Genomic DNA, 17,468 nt, shown 5'->3' with positions numbered 1-17,468 from the left:
TTCCACTGCGCCGGGCTCATCTTGGTGTTCAATTCCTTGGCAATGGAGTCTGCCATTTCGAGCTTTGACCCCATTGAGAAATGATCCGAGAAATGCAGCGACCAACCGTCGATCGTCGGCAGAAAGTCGGGCCTCATGCCGGGCCTTATGCCGGGCTTTTTCTGCCTGGTCGCCCACCAGTCCTCCACATTGACGGCGAGTGAGAGGAAGCCCTGGGTTGTGCCATCACAGCCCTTGGTGGGGTCAAATCGAGAGGTGTCACCACCAGCTTCGTCGGTACAGGTATTTCGATTCCTCACAGCCTTACTACCGATACCCTGACCCATCTCTTCATGTCGGACACGGGCTTGTGCATTGGTGGTGCAGAAGAATGCAAGTGCAGACACGACACACGCAGTTGCCGGTGCCGGTGTCGGAATGGAGCCAGAAGCCTCAAAATTACACATTTGAACTGTATCTAGCACCTCATCAGGCTATTGATGGTTTGCATATTACAAGCGTGCATCTCGTTTGAGTGGAGGTGCACGGGCAAGCAGGGTAAGGGGGGGCGGGGCGGGGGGTCGGCAGCGGTGGTGGCCAGCAAGTCAGGTACAAGACTTCTGGAAGCCTGGTGTCATCAACCAATCGGTGTTTCTCTGAGCCCACTAGTCACACGTCCCGACATTTGCTTTGGGACGTGAAGCACAGACCTCACCCTCTCGTCACCGACCTGTATTTTCCAAGCTCTCCTAGAAGCAAGAAAATTTTTCCTCTGTCAACGCCGACGAGATACTTCAGAGCTACAACACTGCAACCATCTCATAAAACCAACGGACTGAAGCCACATTCGCTCGACTTGCCTTGTTGAGCCATCTACTCTTCTTCGTCGACTCAGTATGCAACACCACGACCAGAAATATGGAGTGGGCGCACCAGGACATCCCTCGTGATGCTGCTTGCTGCTTCCTTCCTCCTCCAGTCAGGCTTGCTGCTGCTGCTGCTGATGCTGCTGTATCGACAAAGCCCTCTCTGCCTACCCGTCTGGCCAGACAGGAAAGGACAGGATGGTCTGCAACCCAACAATACGCTCTCCGGCAACACCGGCGCCCGTTCGGCCTTGCCCTTAAGTGGCTGCAGGTTCTTGCTTCAGCTCTTCTATGGAGCGCCCGAGAAGACGAAGTTTCCCCCCCACGTTCCTCAGACACTAACCAAGCTCACCGAGCGTCCAACGGATCCCCCGCACCCGCTCTCTCGTTCACAGGATCAGGACTGGTCAATCATATGCTAGCCTGCCCGCCAGCATCTCCTAGTCCTATCACGGCTCCACGTTGCTGTCCATCCACACAGCCATGCCTCACTTTTCGTCAACAAAGTGACGAGCCATAACTGACAGCCACCCCCCTCCCCCCATTCATTCCACCAATTTGACCACACTACAACATCTGATCGGCACCTCCCAATGCCGCCCGTCCGGGTTTGCACTCATCGCTTCATGCGCTGGTTGAGTTGTCACCGCACCGGCGCTTGCTCTTTTGTTCACAACGCCTTGATCACAAGCCTGATGGGCGCCGAGCTGGTGCCATCTGATCTGCGGCGACTTGCGGGCCGCGGTCGGATCTGCGGCGACGGTTCAAGCGTGCGATGGTCGATTTGGATCCATATCCATTCTACGTGAATTGCTTAGTTTAGAGATTTGCCAGTATTTTTACGCTCTGCGTAAACAAACCAAAATCCTCAGCTCTTCCAGTTGCTGATGCGATTTATACAATCTGGCATAGAGCGAATCACCCGTTGCTGGGCACCTGGCTTTGAGAGATCGTCTTGGTCTTGAAGATAGGTTGGGAATCAGCTGAGGTAACACTCCATACAGAGAGGAGCGTGCGATCTGTCTGCCGAGTGACTGCACGTAGATGAGCTGCATCCCGTGAATCGCGGCGAATGCTGGGGGAATTACCCCTCCTCCCCTGCCTGGGGTGGGACGCCCTGCATTTGACATTCCACGAAACGTGACAGCATGGCATGGCATTGGGGTGACACTAGAAGTCCCAACGTAAACGTTCCCTAGTGTTACAGCATTATTACTTTTGTACATCCGTCATACTGATACAGCTGTTGCGGCATGTCCGCTGCAAGCCTCAAGCCCAGAGCCCAGCCAGTTGCAACAACACCCCTGCCCCCCTCATCTTTTCCTCCCCCCGCGTCTTCTGCGTCAATCAAACTTGACTCGCTCGAGGAACACCCAGGCGCACGCGCACACTTTGGCTGTTTGCGGGCTCCAACTACATTACACACAGCGCCAGCAAGTCATCCTACGCCTGCACATTGGTCGCCCAGATGGCCCAGACGCTTTTGAGATAGCCCGCTGTCAGGCAATATCTAGGGTCGAAGTTCGTGTCCTCGTGCGCCGCCGGCAGGCGATACGTCGGCAGTCCGTCTTCGCCAACCTCTTCGGCGGGGGCGGCGCCGCCGCCGCTGCTCTCAACCTTCGCTTTCAGCTCTGGCGCCTGCTCCGACGCCTGCTCTTGCTCCTGCTCCTTCTCTGCCGCAGAAGACGCGGCAATATCGGCTAGTTGCTGCAGCAAGCCTTGGCTCTTGGCCATGGAGCGTAGATGATCAGCAATTTTATCGCTGACTATGATGTCCCATGCTGCCGGCGAGGTGAGTAGAGATCGCAGCTCCTTGAGCAGCTTGAACGCCTCTTCCTTGATCTCCTCGACCTTGGTCAACTCGATGAGTGCCATTGCGGGGAGCGCCGTGAAGTGATGGCTCATTGGGCTCGACACGTGGGGCGTGACGGCCACGAGGCTGACTAGCTCCTTGCAAGGCCAGAGGAGATCCGTCGCCTTGGACGCTGGGTGACACATGTACGCCAGTAGACGCGAATGCCAGTACGCTAAGTGGACGACAGGGAAGACGGCTGGCTCGATGTGTGGGGGTAGATCTTCACGAAAGTTTTCAACGTAATCGTTGAGCACCCCGCCGAGGACTTCGTCTGCGAACGTAACTGATCCTAACGTTGCACGAGCGCCGGAAATGATATTACAGGCTTGGTTGAGGATTTTGGATGCGCCTGATTAGGGTTCTGTCAGTTACATATCATACACAAGGGTGGAGAGAAACTCACGAATGAGTTGCCACGTCGTCTCGCCCACGACCTTTGCAACATCTGGGCTGACGACCGTTGACTCGGTCCGGGTCATCGGGAGCGTACCGGACCCTACTGCGTTCCACCTGTCAAGGAGCACGAGAGACCACCACAGCCGCACACGGAGATGCGTATCAGAATCGACATCGACATCTCCGTTGAGCTCAAGCGAAGACCCGGCCTGAGCACTATAGAGCTTCATGGTCCATGCAGTTGACACGGCCCGGCCGAGCAAGGATTCCTTAATATGTCCGGCGCAGCTGGAAGGGCGGTTGCTTGCCTCAATGAAGAGCAAGAGAAGCGTCTGCAGGTGGATGAAGTGCGCAGCTGACGTCCGCGGCTCTTCCCCGTTCATTTCCCACTCAACCAACATCTTCATTGCGAGACTGGCGTCGCCCATACCCATCGTGGTGAACGATGGGAAGGACTGCATGGTACCGTGGAGAGCTTCAAGGAAAGCCTCTCGTAGCATGCCAGGGCATTGAGCAAGATAAACCTGCAGGCGAGTCTTGCTGGCAGGCAGGATAGGTAGGTAGGGGTGCACCATTGTCAAGTAGCTGATGAAGGTTAGTAATGGCTTCGATGAGATCTAGTCGGTAAGCCTCACCCTTGAAAGTTGGCATCGTCGACCTCGCGCGGCTGAGTGATATCAGCTATGTCGCCAACTGAGCTATCCGGGCCTACAAGCGGAGCCCTAGATGGCGTGTCTGGCCTTAACGATAGTGGCTGCGGGGCCAGGCCATGCGCCGAGTACGGCGCATTGTGTCTCTCAGGTGTTGCCGAAGCTTGAGGTAGCTGTTGTGTTTGAGGCTGGCTGCGTACTTCTGAGCTCCACGTCGACGGCGGTTGGCGGGGGGCGGTTGGCGTCGTAATATCAGCACTAGAGATGCTCGAGAACGTGCGTTTGCGACTGGCTTCTTCGCCAGTGTTCTCGCATAGTCTACCTTCGATACTGTGGATGCGATCGGCCAGCTCCTTTATGTACCTGTTGGTTTGACGTCAGCATGCACACGTTGCGAAGAATGAAACGCTCCAGCGGTTTCGTCACTGGTGCTTACCCTTTGCTCGGTCCTCGTTTCTGGGGAATTCGACTAAAGGAACAGCGCTGAGCCGACCGTCTACAATTTGAGCATGGGTTGTCGCCTAAATCTGACTGCGCATCGCATTTGACCTTTTTCCTACGACACTCGTCGCAAGCGCGCGAAACCTTGGAGCGCTTCCTTGGAGGAGTGCTGTCGTCTTGATTATTCTGTGGATACGGCTGAGGATGGTGATGGTTGATGGGCACTTGGCCAGAATTCTGCATGGGCGTTTGGTTCGGTGTCTGCATCGGTGTCTGCGTAGGGTTCTGCTGTTGTATCGGCGCTTGCATGGAATTTTGTTGAATAGGATTAGGCTGCATCGGCGCCTGCTGCATCGTATTTTGCATTTGCGCCTGCGGCATGGGGGTCTGCTGTATCGAGGCCTGGGGCATTGGTGCCTGCAGCGAGGGCTGCGGTGCAGACTGCAAAGGAGCTGCAGACAGCGATACGGAATCAGGTTCCTCTGATGTGAATGCATGGGATTGCGAGTCTTCGGGTTCAGTCAAATCGTTGCGCATGTCGGTGTCTTCGGCTTGTGGCAAGATGCCTCGAAGATTGGGGTCGTCAAACTTCATGTTGGGGTCCGTCACAGGCAACAGGGGCTCCGAGGCAAGATCCTGGCCAAGCTGGGCTGCGAGTTGAAGCTCCTCTACACTGGCGGCGTGTGAGGTATGGTGCTGGGGCCCCGAAGGCTCGTGGTGTTGGAGCTCTCGCGCGTTGGCATCGCTGTCGTGAGGATGGGGAGTGTGGTCGTCATGTGTGCCATCGTACAGGCTTTCATCAATGACATCGTGCGTCACCTCGTGGCTGACATCGTGCACATCGTGAGCGACGTTTTCAGCGCCGTCGTGGTCGAAGTGGGACGTCGTCTCTTGGTTGTTGGCTGTAGGGGATGGGTATGTCTGAATTCTGTCGTCGCCGCCCACTTCTTCCCCCTGCGCCACGTCCATGTCAGGAGCTTTCGGATTCAGCCAGTCGGGGAGTGCTCAGCGATATAACTATTCACTATATTGATGTCTTCGTTAGCATGTGGAACCATGTCAAGTCGTGTGCCGACAGCATGGCGAAGCTACACGCCCCAGTCGACCAAAAGCTGGGTCTCGCTGTCAAACGCAGTCCTAAAGCGCCCGGGGTATTTATATTTGCACATGCGCGGATGTTTGAAGCAAAGCTGAAAAAGAACTCCCCCTCGGTTTCATTGATTGCTACGGCCAGGTTTCTCGTTTCCTTGACGCGTCACTGCCCCAAGGTGCCCACCCGTGGGGCTGGCCCGATGCCCCCGTGCTGCCCCAACTCTGACTTCGACACGCGCCGGGGGGGCAAGAGAAAAAAAAAAAAAAAACAACACGCGGGCGACGCAGGCTCAGCAGCACAGATTGCTTGATTCACAGTGCAGCTTGTTTGCGCGCCGAGAGTCGCGACAGGAATGAAGCAAGCAAATTGTCCACAAGGACTGGACTGACCTGAAGGTGATGCGACAAGCGCGCTTCGCGATGGGCGACGGAATAATATCGAATCGATGAACGGAATAGGAAGAACCAGATGCCGACCGGAGGTTGCGACGGTACGTCTGGCGGGCGTGGAGTTTTCAGTCGAGGATAAATGGTCGGCCCACTGTAGACCCCGGGCCGATCGCTTGTCACGTGGTGAGCATTGAGGTTATGTAATCTGCATTGTTTCTCGGGAACGATATCAGGCACAAGTGGTGTATACTGCATGCCCTATATATGATCATACATCTGCTGGCCACCTGCCTACCTACCTGAGTTATGTGATGCACTTCCATCACGCAATATCTGATGCGGCTGCTGGCAGACAGTCGACGTGGCTTCCCTTGTCCTAAAATTCAAGGCGGATTCCGATTGTCAAAGCCTGGTGGTTCTCCGAGCTGGCGAGTTAGATTAGGATAATTACTCTTTTGTATTGGACACAACTCTGAAATCAATATGTTTTTGGCTCAGGTTTCCGGGCCGGCGTTCCTGGCTGGCGTCCCATGGTTTTGACGGAGGTGTCGCTGTGTCGGGGTCACGATACTCTGTCTTGAACAGGTAAACCTCCAAGGATTGAAGAGATGCCCTCGATACCCTTGAGTCTCTTCGTCCTAGGCGCCGAGATTTCCATACGCTTAACGAGACTTGTTGCCTGGCTTGGTTTTGCACGGAAAATTCCCGCGTCCGAAGCAACCCGAGAAAGGATTCGAAAGTGTTTTTTTTTTTCGATAAACATTGTGCAAGTCTTATACAAACATTCGAGAAGGGGCCAGACTATTCGGCCTTGAGAGACACGAGACCAAAAGACCCAGCAGCTGCATAGTAGTGATGATATCATGACTTCAACGCTGCCGCCATGCAAAAGTTCTATAGGCACCGCTGATCCCCCCCTGAGGTAAAGTCTGATGATGTATACCGTGACTATCGCTCACCGCGTGGGCCTCCACCACGAGCATATCTGCAATACGAACACACCAAACGACGTCTACGAAAATGTCCTCTTGGGGCCTGGCAGCGAAATTTCACCAGCTCCTACTCGAAAACCACCAGATCCAGTCAAACTGAGATGCCAGGGTACCATATGCAAACCATCGGACAACCTCGACCCAAGCAACAGCCCTGGCCGCGAAGCCCATCACAGGGCACCCCCGAAAGCATCAAGAAAACGACAGCCTACCCCTCGGTCCGAGACCGCGCATTCCAAAATCCCTTTCCATAGCTCACGAGGAGCTCCTGCCCCTTGCCCACGCCGCCCTTCCCCGGTTGCCCCCGCCCCGGCGCCGGCAGGACAAAGACGCCCATGCACCGCTCGCCAAACCGGCGGCTCCAGACCTCCCGAAACTCGGCGTTTGGCCGCGCCGCCACGCCGCGGTAGTCATTGACGAAGCGCGCCTCATTGCCGCCGCGCGCCGCGTCGACGGCGACGGCCTCGTCACGGTCGAGCCAGAGGTCGTAGTCCGACTCCTCCTCCTCTTCCTGCCCGCCCTCTCCGACAGGCGGCCGTTCACCGTGGACGGTGCCGAGGTAGAGGAGGACAAAGGCGCCGGGCTTGAGGGCGCGCGTCGTGAAGAGGCCGCTCTGTCCGCAGGCCGGGTGCGCGGCCTCGGTGATGGGCGTGATCTTGACGAGGGGGCTGATGGTCGGCGTCTGCGTGGCCGGGATGTCCGGGTCCTCGGGCCGCTGGCGCCGGAGGGCAGCGCGCTGCGAAGGTGTGAGCTGTTTGCTATACGCCGGACTGGTGATATAGGGGAGGTGGGGTGGCCAGTTCTTGGGCAGCTGCGGTGGCGCCATGGCTGTGGAATGTCCTCTTTGGCGTGGTGACGTTGCTGACTTGATGTCGTACGTTGTTGGTGTTGTGCTATGGCGAGTATCGGCGCATTGTGTGGATGTATGTCATGATCGGACCATGCTGTAGTCGAGGCGGTGCAGTGATGGAGGAGGGCACCTGTAGAAGAGGTTGAGTGGTGATAGTCAGTTCTGTCAGGAACAGAACTCAGAAAACTTCAAAGAAATTGGTCCAATCCCCGTCTGGTTCAGCGTAGCCATGGTCCACACCTCACAATCCAGTTACCCCAACATGCATGGCATCACAGAAACACAGCCAGGGATGAAAGACAAACAGGTCGTTCTACAGCTATCTACTAATATCACACTGGAGGTACTTCTTAAAGCTTTTTGACCATCCAACGCCTCACCCGCTGCCTCGGGTTTCCGAAATGCCACAAATCGCCCCCTGTGCGAGCCCGTCAACTCTCGTCGCACAGTCGAATCCTATTGAAAACCCTCCCCCTATTTCTCGTTCATCTCGCCCCAGCCATGATGCCCTGGTAGTAGGTGCGACCAAGGTGGAGCGAGTGTTGCAGATACGCATCCTCAGTCAAAGGCAGTCCAAGAATTCGGGACACTCCGTTCTGCAAAAACGTTAGCTTCTTCGCCCGTACAAAGCAGTTATGGCTGTGAGCTCTTACCTGATCGTGCTCGGTTGCATCCATCACCACCTTGGCCACGATGCTGCTCATCTCCGAAACCGCCGCCTGGCTGATCATGTCGCCGCTCTCCGCCGTCTCGCGGATCACGGGCAGACCGCTGAGAAGCTTCTCCACCACATCTGAAGGCACACGCTCCCGGCGCTCGAATCGTCGGTGGAGTGTCAGGAATGCCCGGTAGATCTCACCACCGAGACTCCAGCCGGAAACAGACTCTTCATGGCCCTCGAAGAAAGCCAAGAGAGTCGCCAGACCGTCGTAGTCGCGCTCAACAACGGCCGTTGGTGCCACCTTGTCAACCAGAACCCGGTGTGCCGCCTCGTATGACTCGGCCTGGAGGAGACACTTGACTTCGCTGATTGGGTCTGCCTTGACGCTGCGCATGTACAGCGCACGCGCCTCCCAAACCCACGCAGAGGGAATCTTGAGCGTCTGGGTGAGCGTGGTGAAGTCGGCACTGGTTTCGGACCCAATGGAGCCGGCGTGTCGAGAAAGATGCTCCTGCACCGCCTTGGCCCGTGTCTTGGGGTTGCTGAGATGTAGCAGGACGAAAGTGGCCTCGACCCAGTTACCTTCGTTGACCAGCTGATCCGCAAACGACAGGGTCGCGGCATCGGCCTTCTCAGACGCGTCAACACCGAAAGAAACCTTGCCAGTTGCAGGAAGAGCACGACCAAGCTGCCACGTGAGACGGCTATCTAGAGGCGAAAGCTGTGAGTTCTCTGGTCGAAGAATAGACTCCAAGTCGGTCGCGTCATCGGCATGGAGCTTGAGAAGACCCCAGAGGAGATCCTCACGCTGGTGGCGGTCCTGGTCGTCCCAGAGAGCATCAAAGCCCTGCTCAATGTACCACGGGTGTGGAACATCCTCACGATCCTGAGCGACGTCGTCGACAAACTTCTTGACAGCTGCAGGAATGCTCTGCTCTCGGGCGATGGCGTACCAGAGTCGCAGGCCAAATGACTGCTTCCAGTCCAGGCCGAACCGGCGAGCAATGACGAACGACTCCATCCTGTCCGCGACGGGAACACCCTTCTTCCCCTCGCATACACAGACATTCCCGGAAAGAACCTCGTAAATGGCACGGATGGCGTCCGTGAAATCAGACAAGACATTGTTGTCCTGCCACTCGGCAAGCTGCGTGCGCATATCACGCTTCGACTGGTTGGAGGTGCCAATCAAAGCAACAAGAGTTGCCAGGCGGAAGTCCTTGCCATCAACGAGCAGCTTGCAAGCTTCCTGGACCCGGTGGCCTGCAAGGGAAGTCAGCGCCTTCTCCTCGCTGGACTTGGCCAGTGCGACTGCGCGACTCGTCGCCGCGTCGACCAGGTCGGCCCAGAAGCCTGATAGCTGTCTCTTGCGCAGCTGTTCTTCGGTGGCTGCGGCGGATGGAACCACCCGGTCAAACAAGATGCTCGCGAGATCCCAGACGAGCTTCTCGTGGGCGCTGGCTGGGTTGCTCAGGTCGCTGTGGTGGAAGATGCTCTTCAGGCTGGCCGCATTAAGGGACACTGTAGGGACACCATCGACGAGGGCCACGCTTGTTGCGCGCATCTGGTTCTCAATGGCCTTGGCCGAGGACTGTTCGACGTCAGCAACTTGCTCAGAGCGCCTCGTAATTCAGGGGGGGAAGACGTACCTCGTTGGAGAACTTCATCAGGCAAACGCCCGTCTCCGCACCTTGCGGGACACGAGCGCGTATGGATAGAATGTCGCCTTTAGCCGGCTTCATCGTTCTCGCCAGGGATGAGGGCGCAGCGGGGAAGACAAGCGTGCCGTCGGGTCCCCAGCCAGGCTTCACAGCCTTGTGGTACGCGAGATCGTTTTCACTGAGATCGGATTGATCGCCAAACGTCTTCCTCTGTCGTTCATAGGGCCACTGGTAGGAGAGATACTATCTTAGCAATCATTTTGTCTAATGCACAAAATTTGAATACATGTTGGGCACCTCGAACCCCCACTCATCGCACATTCACTCAAGGGTCGCGCGGCAAAATGTTACGCAGAAACACAAGTGCTCACCTGAACAAATCCCATGGGCGCCGGGGAGGGCTTGGCAGCAGGAGCCTTTGCCTTCTCAAAGAGGGAGTTCATCAAGTCAATACTGGTGGCGAACCCTCGCCCATCGGAGACGACCCGGCTCGCTGTGCCGGAGCGCTCCGTCTTTTCGCCGCTAAAGCGGTTGCCGTTCTCGGCATCGTTCTTGAGAAGCGCACGATCGCGCTTCTGGGGGCTGACAGATTTCTGAAGCATGTCCATCCATGCGTCTCCATCCGCAACTTGTAGTCGTAGTGGTGTGGCGGATCCCTTGATAGCCCTCATGCGGGCGCGCAGGATGCCACCGGGAGTTTCGATGATCGGCGAGCCAGGATCATCTGACGAGTCGGTTTGTTGCTCCGCGGCGAGATGCTGTTCGAGAGAAGGACCCGTTCCATCTTCATTCTCGTACATGTCATATTCGTCGTCCTGATCAATGGCCATGCCATCCTCGGGCATGAGGATGAGGGCCTTGGACGTTGAACCCGCGGAGCTATGCCCAAAAAAAGGCTGGCTCTGGTTGGTGGTAGAGCGGAGGACGTCATCGTCCTCGTCGTCCTCGAGTTGTCCTTCGCGTTGGTCGAACGCGCCGGGAAGAGCACGCCGTTTCCTCCGAAAGTCAAAGGTGTCGTCCTCACCCGGGCTGACCAGGTCATCGGAGGAGCTGGAGTGCTCGGCGACAGTGGCAACGGCAGGAGCCCGCTGCTGCTGGCTCTGTTCGCCAGACCCGAGGTCAGCGTCCGTCTCGTCTTCATCGTAGTCGAGGCCGTAGGTGGTGAAGTGTTCAACCGAAAACTTCCAGACGCCCGTCTCGCTGTTGTAGTCGACAAAGGTGGTGTCGGGGATTTTCTTGAGACGCTCAATGTGCTTGTTCAGGCGCTTCTGGTCAATAGTTGGCCGCTTGTCGCGGCCGCGTGGCCAGGACTGATCCAGAGAGATGGTGGCGGGAACGTTGAGGCCCTTGCCAACAGGGGGCTTCTTGGCCGCGTTGGGGTAGACGGTAGCCGAACGGGTCTCGAGCACGACGATGCCGCCGAAGATCTCGTCGAGATCAATGCTGGTCAGATCGACAGGAACCTTGAATGACACATAACCAACATTGTCCCTGCCGACCGTGAAGTTGGCCACCTTTTGGCGCTGCATGCGGTTCATCGACGAGATGACATCCTGCTTGGGGCTCATCCAGTACATGCCGGGCACCTTGTCCGAGGCTTCGGTGGCAACCTGGGGCGTCTGCGCGTAGGCATCCTCCTCGTGAACGATGGCCAGCTCCTTGCCCTTCGACGGGTCGACATCGGCAGGGGAGCTCGCGGCAATCGCCTTTGTACCATTGGTGGACCGGGCATCAAGGTCGTTGCTGATGGCCGGGGCGTTGCGGGGAGTGGCAACATCGTGATCGCCGTCTTCACTGGCATCCATTGTGCTGGTGTCGAAGCTGACGCGCTTCGAGAGCTTGCGGGAGCCATTGATGGTGTCCAGAGCGGGCTTCTCCTTGGTAGGCGTGGCGAAGAGGTCACTGCGCATGTCCTTGTTGATAACAAGTTTGCGAACACTGCCCGTGTTGCCGTAGTATCGGGGACCAGAGCTGGCAGAGAAGGCGCCAGGCGCGAGGATGCTATCTTCGGCCGTGAAGCTCTTGCGCAGGCTGCTCGAAGACACACTCTTGCTCAGTCCGCGACTCAGACTCGAGCCCAGCATGCTGCGGTTCATGCTACCAGGGGTGCTGGTCACGCTCGAGGGGCTGCCACTCGGGCTGCCGTAGGTGCTGTACGAGAAACCAAAGCCCCGTTTCTGAGGGGTAACAAAGCGGGTGGAGGACGCTGGGTTCAGCTTGTACATGGGCAGGATCGAGCTCCGGCGCGTCTTGGTCTTGCTGGAGAGAGGAGTCGCGAGGGGGCCTGGGTTGGCCACCTCGTTGCCGTTGAGGTTGGAGAAGAGGGCGGGCGTGCCATAAGCAGACAGGTCTGAGATGCTAGCCGTCAGGGACTGCTGCGCAGGCGCATTGTTGTTCTGCGAGTTGCCCAAGAGGGAGCCGCCGAGCAGGGAGCCTTGCTGCTGCTGCTGGCCGCTGTTGAAGAGTGACGACTGCTGCTGGTTGTTCTGCGAGCCGAAAAGGCCCCCACCAGCAGACTGAGATGTGCCGAACAGGCTGGGTTTCGCCTGATTTTGCGCACCGCCTCCAAACAAGCCGCCTTGGCCGGTCTGCTGGTTTTGCGTATTTCCACCAAGTCCGCCGAACAGACCAGTACCTCCAGTTGTCGCTGTGTTCTGGGCCGGCTGTGCTGATCCAAAGAGCCCGGTGCCGCCAGTGGCAGGCTTCTGGGCACCGAAGAGCCCACCACCCCCAGCGCCGGTGTTCGTGGCACCGAAACCGGCGGTCGTGTTTCCGCCGGCATTGCCAAAGAGTCCACCGCCAGTGTTCGTGGCGGCACCACCGCCAAAGAGGCCGCCTGCAGGCTTCTGCTGGTTAGTGTTGCCGAACAGGGAGCCGCCAGACTGCTGGGTCTGAGCGCCGAAGCCAGTGCCGCCTCCGAAGCCGGTGCTGGCACTTTGTTGCTGCTGGTTATTGGCTCCACCGCCGAACAGGCCGCCACCCGTAGTGCCAGTGTTGCCTCCGCCAAACAGACCGCCGCCCGTCGTGTTGGCGGGGGGGTTGTTAGAACCAAAGGCCGATCCCGTGTTGCCGGCGCCGAAACCAGTGTTGGTCGGTGCCGTGTTCGTGTTGCCGAAACTGAAGCCTCCAGGTTTGGCTTGGTTGTTGGCCGTGGAACCGAACAGTCCGCCGCCGCCGGTGGTGGCTGTGTTGGATCCGAAACCGCCGGTCGCCGTGTTCGTGTTGGAGCCGAATCCAGTGCTGGCAGTGCCCGAACCGCCGAAAAGACCACCCGTCGCAGCAGGCTGCGCGGCACCGCCACCAAACAGACCACCAGTCGCAGCAGGCTTGTTCGTCGCTCCGAAGAGACCGCCACCCGTGTTGGTGCTGCCAAAAGTGCCCGTCGAACCGCTACCGAAAGCCGACGTGGTGTTGGCGCCGCCACCTCCGAAAAGGTTGCTGCCGGCCGAGGGTGTAGAGCCAAAGCCGGTCGATTGCTGCTGGGTGGTGTTGTTAGTGGCGCCAAACCCGCCGGTGCCGCCAAAGTTAGAGACACCAAACGCTCCGGTTCCACTGGCGTTGCCATAGCGGCGGCCCTGGGCGTAGTCCGTGAGCCTCAGTTCTTCAGCCGACCACTTCTGTAGGGATCCTGAAACAAGATGTTCTGGAATGAGTTGGACTGGTTGCCGGTGCCGGTGGTTTCCTTCTCCTGGTATGCCTGGAAGGGCGTCGTGTTGGTGCCGGGCGGGTCGCTGGCATTACCACCGATGCCTGGGTTGTTGGTCGCGCCGAAACCACCAAAACCTGTCGTGCCGGACGTGTTGCCACCACCACCAAACAGAGAGCCCGTGCCTGTGTTGTTGTTGGTGGTGCCGCCGCCGAACATGCCGCCGCCGGTGGCTCCAAAGCCCGTCGAGGTTCCGGTGTTGGCGGTCGTGTTATTGCTGCCGAACCCGCCGAAGGAGGTTGTGCCGGTTGAAGCGTTGTTGCCAGAGCCGAACAGGCCGGTGCCAGAGCTGGAGGCCGTCGTTCCAAAGGCACCGGCAGGTTTCGCGCCAAAGGCGCTGTTCGTATTGTTGGCACCGAAACCTGTTTTCGCTTTGTTAGCAAGAGGTGGGAAAGCGGACTTTGAGGGGACTGCGTCGCGAAAGACAAGACCTACCCGAAGAGGTGGTGCCAAAGCCTCCACTCGTGTTGCTGTTGTTGCCAAAAAGGCCACCTCCGGTGTTTGTATTGGACCCAAAGGCGGTAGCGGTATTATTGGTCGCTCCGAATCCTGTGAGCATCGAGACGTTAGCATTCCGAACCAGAGGCACGAGGCCAGGGAGACCGCAGGAAGCAGAGCCGCGATATGACGCACCGGTGTTCGTGTTGTTGGTCGAGCCGAAGCCTCCAAAGGTCGACTGCTGAGTATTGTTGTTGTTGTTCTGACCGAAGCCGCCAAAGCTGCCGCTGCCAAAGCCCGACATGGTGGGCAAGCTCTGTGAGCCGGAGCCTATTTATGTTGGGAGGGGGGGCCGGGTAGGGCCAATGTTTGTGCGTTTCGTCCCTTTGACGCAGGCGCAAGGGCTGAAGATAGATGGGTGAGGGTCGTCGCTATGACGAGTTCTGCATGTGCGGTCGATGAGCGACGAGGCTGGCGAGGATGGAGACTCGATGAGGCGAGAAGTCGCCGGAAGAGGTTCGCGATGAACGGTGATGACAGAAAAGGCGCGGACGCAAGAAGTGTCGACTGAGGTTTCAGGACAGGCGCGAAAGGTGAGACGACGCGGAGAGCGAACTCGGTCGAATTGGGGCCCTTGCTCTGTGGCGAGAGACAAAGGAAGAAGTGGGAGACTGGGGATCGAAAGCTGGTCAGGGATACGCCGATGAAGATTTGGGACGCGACGTGGTGGAAGGGAATGCAGGCTCGTTTTCGAAAGTGTTTTGTCTCGTCGGCAGAGATAGAGAGAGAGAGAGAGAGGGAAAAAAACAAGGTCGACTCACAGGAGGGAAGGGGAGGGGATATTAGAACCAGTCGGTACGTGCGACAAAAGGAAGAGATGGACCTGGTTGCATCTCTCGCCTCGACGTCGACTCCCTGGGTTTTTGTGGTGGATGGGGAGAGAGAGAGGGAGCTGCCAGGCTGGTGGTGGTTGGAGAGGTGCAGAGGTAGCAGCAGACCAGGTTCGCGACTTTTGTGATTAGGTAGGCTCGGAAGGTGCCTTGGGACGCTTTCCTCTTGCTCTTACTCGTCGTGCTGCGCAGTTGGCCAATCGCAAGGCTCCAAACTGGTTGTAGCTTTCAGAGCTTTGCTGCCTGAGGACGGCGCCACAAGGCCTCTGGTCAGTGGGCCAATTGCAGAGCTCGATCCCCCGAGGCAGTCGTCTCCAGGGAAGGCCCTTTCCTTCAGAGCAGCCTGAACAATGGTCACGAGATTTATGAGTAGCGAATTAAGACTACCTACCTTACCTACCATAGGTACCAGACACCTAACATGGGGCACCTAGATATACAGATGATCCAACCTGCTGTATGCCTTGCGCTCCCATGCTTGGATGACTATTGTCATTATTGCGATGCTGCTTCGGGTTACTCAGGTCATGGCTCGAGTGGATAGGTACCCAGGTAGTCATCAGAGTGGACCTTACAAGACACAGCAGCATTCGTTCCCTCCCTCTCTCCCCCTTTCTCTCTCTCTCTGTGCCTCGTGCTTGCTATTGGTCCAAGTCTTCTCATTCGGCCATCAGCAAGACAATCGTCATGTTCCTGCAGCTGGCCACGCTCCATGCGTCACACAAATACATACGCACACACAAGAAGCAAGCAATCCACTGACCCGTTCCTACATTCATCTCAATCAGTCTATGGCCGCCACTCCGACAATTGTCTCGGACCCCTCCCCCTCTGTCTCTGGTGAACAGCTTTCAAGCCTGCCTTCCTGTCGTCCTGCTTCAGCAACCCTCAGCTCAACTCCCGAGCTGCTGCTGCCAGAACAGACAGTGCGCAGGGAAAATAACAAGATGCAAGACCCCGATGAACGAAGGGTGGTGATCAGAAAAGTATTTGAACATGAAACGCCTGTTACCGGCGTTGTCTGCTCGAGAACTGGAGTAGGAAATCAAGTGTGCAGGGCCTTGGAGCCCCCTCCCTCTCCCTCTCTTCCACAATTGCCTGCCTTCTCTTCCTCTTGCCCCGCCTAGAACTGAATAAGATCCTGGTTCTGGTTGGGTCTTTGCTGTGGCTGCGTTCCGGCAAAGGGGTTGTTGTTTCCCTGCCCACCCAGGCCGGGAGCGCCCGTTTGCGAGACCTGCAGCTGGCTGCCTCCGTATGTCGTGTTCGGCATACCCGTGAACTGGGTCCGCAGGAACGGGTTGCTGCCCGTGGCGTCCGCCGTCAGACGCTGCGCCCCTGAACCGGCACTGTTGACAAAAGTACCTGGCGCCGTGTGCTGGGCCGGGATGCGCAGCTGGCCCGTGTTGCCGTACGTGTCCATGCCGTCGCCGCTCGCAAGGAGCGCGTTGAGTTTTGCCTCGTGCTCGTTGAGTTCCTTCTGCGGCGTGCCAAAGGAGCTTGTTGGCTGACTGAAGCTGGTGCTCGGCTGGTTGTTGAAGGTTGACAGCGTCTTCTGCTCCGGCAAGCTTCCGAGTGCCGGCATGGAGGGATCTTCTGAGTCTGCGGTCGCCGAATGCCGACGATCCGGCCCGTGGGCGCTGGCGCAAAGGGGTTGTTCGAGCCCCGTCTTGCATCGCGCGCAAGGGCGACTGTGACTGCTGGTTGTTGTTTCGTCGCCCAGGGGTTGTTGCTACCAGCTTGAGGAAACGGGTCTTTGCGCCCGCAGGCGACTGTGTCTGCTGCTGCTGTTGCTGGTAAGGGTTAAATCCTGTTGGCTGAGGCTGGAATGCTGGCATGCCGGTAGGCTGCTGCTGCTGCTGCTGGCCGAACGGATCCAACGCCGTCATCTGGGGCTGCATGCCATATCCACCATAGCCGTTTTGGAAGCCCGTCTGCTGCGGCTGCTGTTGCGGAAAGCCGGTATATTGGTTGCCGAGATAGCCGGTGGGCTGCGGCTGCTGCGCGTTCTGGTCAATGGGGTTGGCGAAGAAATCGACTGCGCTGCCCTGCTGATAGCCCTGGTTGAAGCCGGTGAACTGTGGTTGGGCGGGCTGTGACTGCTGAGTGCTCTGCGTGGGTGTGTCGTCAAAGAGGGATATCGCGTTGCTCTGCTCGAGCTCCCGTCGTCTCCGCTCCTCCTCCTCCTGACTGAGCTTGATGGCCTTGGCCAGATCATCGTCGTCGACGTCGACTTGGCCCTGGTTACGCCTCTTGCGGTCCTCTTCCTCCTGGTACTTGCTGGCCTCAATAGCGAGCCTGTACTCGGCGTCGTCCTCGTCGTCGCGGCGCGCTCGGGGCTCTCTTCCTCCCCGGTGCGAGGGTCCAGCTTGCTGAGGCGCGTATTCTTCGAGGCCAGTCACGCGGGACTTCCACGACTTTCGGTCGCTGCGCTCGGCGCGCAGTCTCTCTTCGTCAAGGACGAGCGATGTAAGCTCCTTCGCGGCGACGCGTACTAGCCGGACTGTTAGCCAATGTGACCCAATGTGAGCATAAGGGTATGCGCCGGGGCGCAGGAATTCCCATGTGTACCATTTTGACCCACGTCCCTGCCGTCATCGTCGA

At 57.8% G+C, this 17,468-nt stretch overlaps 5 protein-coding genes across 5 annotated transcripts; all 5 read right to left on the bottom strand.

Annotated features, from left to right (window-relative positions):
- On the bottom strand, positions 1-326 carry VDBG_09304 (predicted protein; the record flags this gene model as incomplete). Its single annotated transcript, XM_003000763.1, has 1 exon — positions 1-326. A coding segment is annotated over one exon (324 nt), but the record flags the coding sequence as incomplete, so codon positions are not given.
- A 1,962-nt stretch (positions 327-2,288) lies between these two features.
- Positions 2,289-5,156, bottom strand: VDBG_09303 (conserved hypothetical protein; the record flags this gene model as incomplete). The annotated part of the gene is made up of 4 exons (XM_003000762.1): positions 2,289-3,049; positions 3,104-3,681; positions 3,732-4,109; positions 4,183-5,156. The coding sequence occupies 4 exons, from the start codon at positions 5,154-5,156 to the stop codon at positions 2,289-2,291; spliced, it is 2,691 nt and encodes an 896-aa protein (XP_003000808.1).
- A 1,713-nt stretch (positions 5,157-6,869) lies between these two features.
- Positions 6,870-7,487, bottom strand: VDBG_09302 (conserved hypothetical protein; the record flags this gene model as incomplete). The annotated part of the gene is made up of 1 exon (XM_003000761.1): positions 6,870-7,487. The coding sequence occupies one exon, from the start codon at positions 7,485-7,487 to the stop codon at positions 6,870-6,872; it is 618 nt and encodes a 205-aa protein (XP_003000807.1).
- A 509-nt stretch (positions 7,488-7,996) lies between these two features.
- On the bottom strand, positions 7,997-14,281 carry VDBG_09301 (nucleoporin nup189; the record flags this gene model as incomplete). Its single annotated transcript, XM_003000760.1, has 7 exons — positions 7,997-8,107; positions 8,165-9,763; positions 9,822-10,061; positions 10,205-13,374; positions 13,449-13,901; positions 13,975-14,088; positions 14,173-14,281. The coding sequence occupies 7 exons, from the start codon at positions 14,279-14,281 to the stop codon at positions 7,997-7,999; spliced, it is 5,796 nt and encodes a 1,931-aa protein (XP_003000806.1).
- A 1,709-nt stretch (positions 14,282-15,990) lies between these two features.
- On the bottom strand, positions 15,991-17,438 carry VDBG_09300 (EH domain binding protein epsin 2; the record flags this gene model as incomplete). The annotated part of the gene is made up of 3 exons (XM_003000759.1): positions 15,991-16,168; positions 16,230-17,311; positions 17,436-17,438. 3 exons carry the CDS (start codon positions 17,436-17,438, stop codon positions 15,991-15,993), a joined length of 1,263 nt encoding a protein of 420 aa, XP_003000805.1.
- Positions 17,439-17,468: the final 30 nt, after the last annotated feature.

Source organism: Verticillium alfalfae, genomic scaffold, assembly GCF_000150825.1.
Source record: "Verticillium alfalfae VaMs.102 supercont1.14 genomic scaffold, whole genome shotgun sequence".
Taxonomy (NCBI): Eukaryota; Fungi; Ascomycota; class Sordariomycetes; order Glomerellales; family Plectosphaerellaceae; genus Verticillium; species Verticillium alfalfae.
This window is presented reverse-complemented; position numbering and strand designations above follow the sequence as displayed.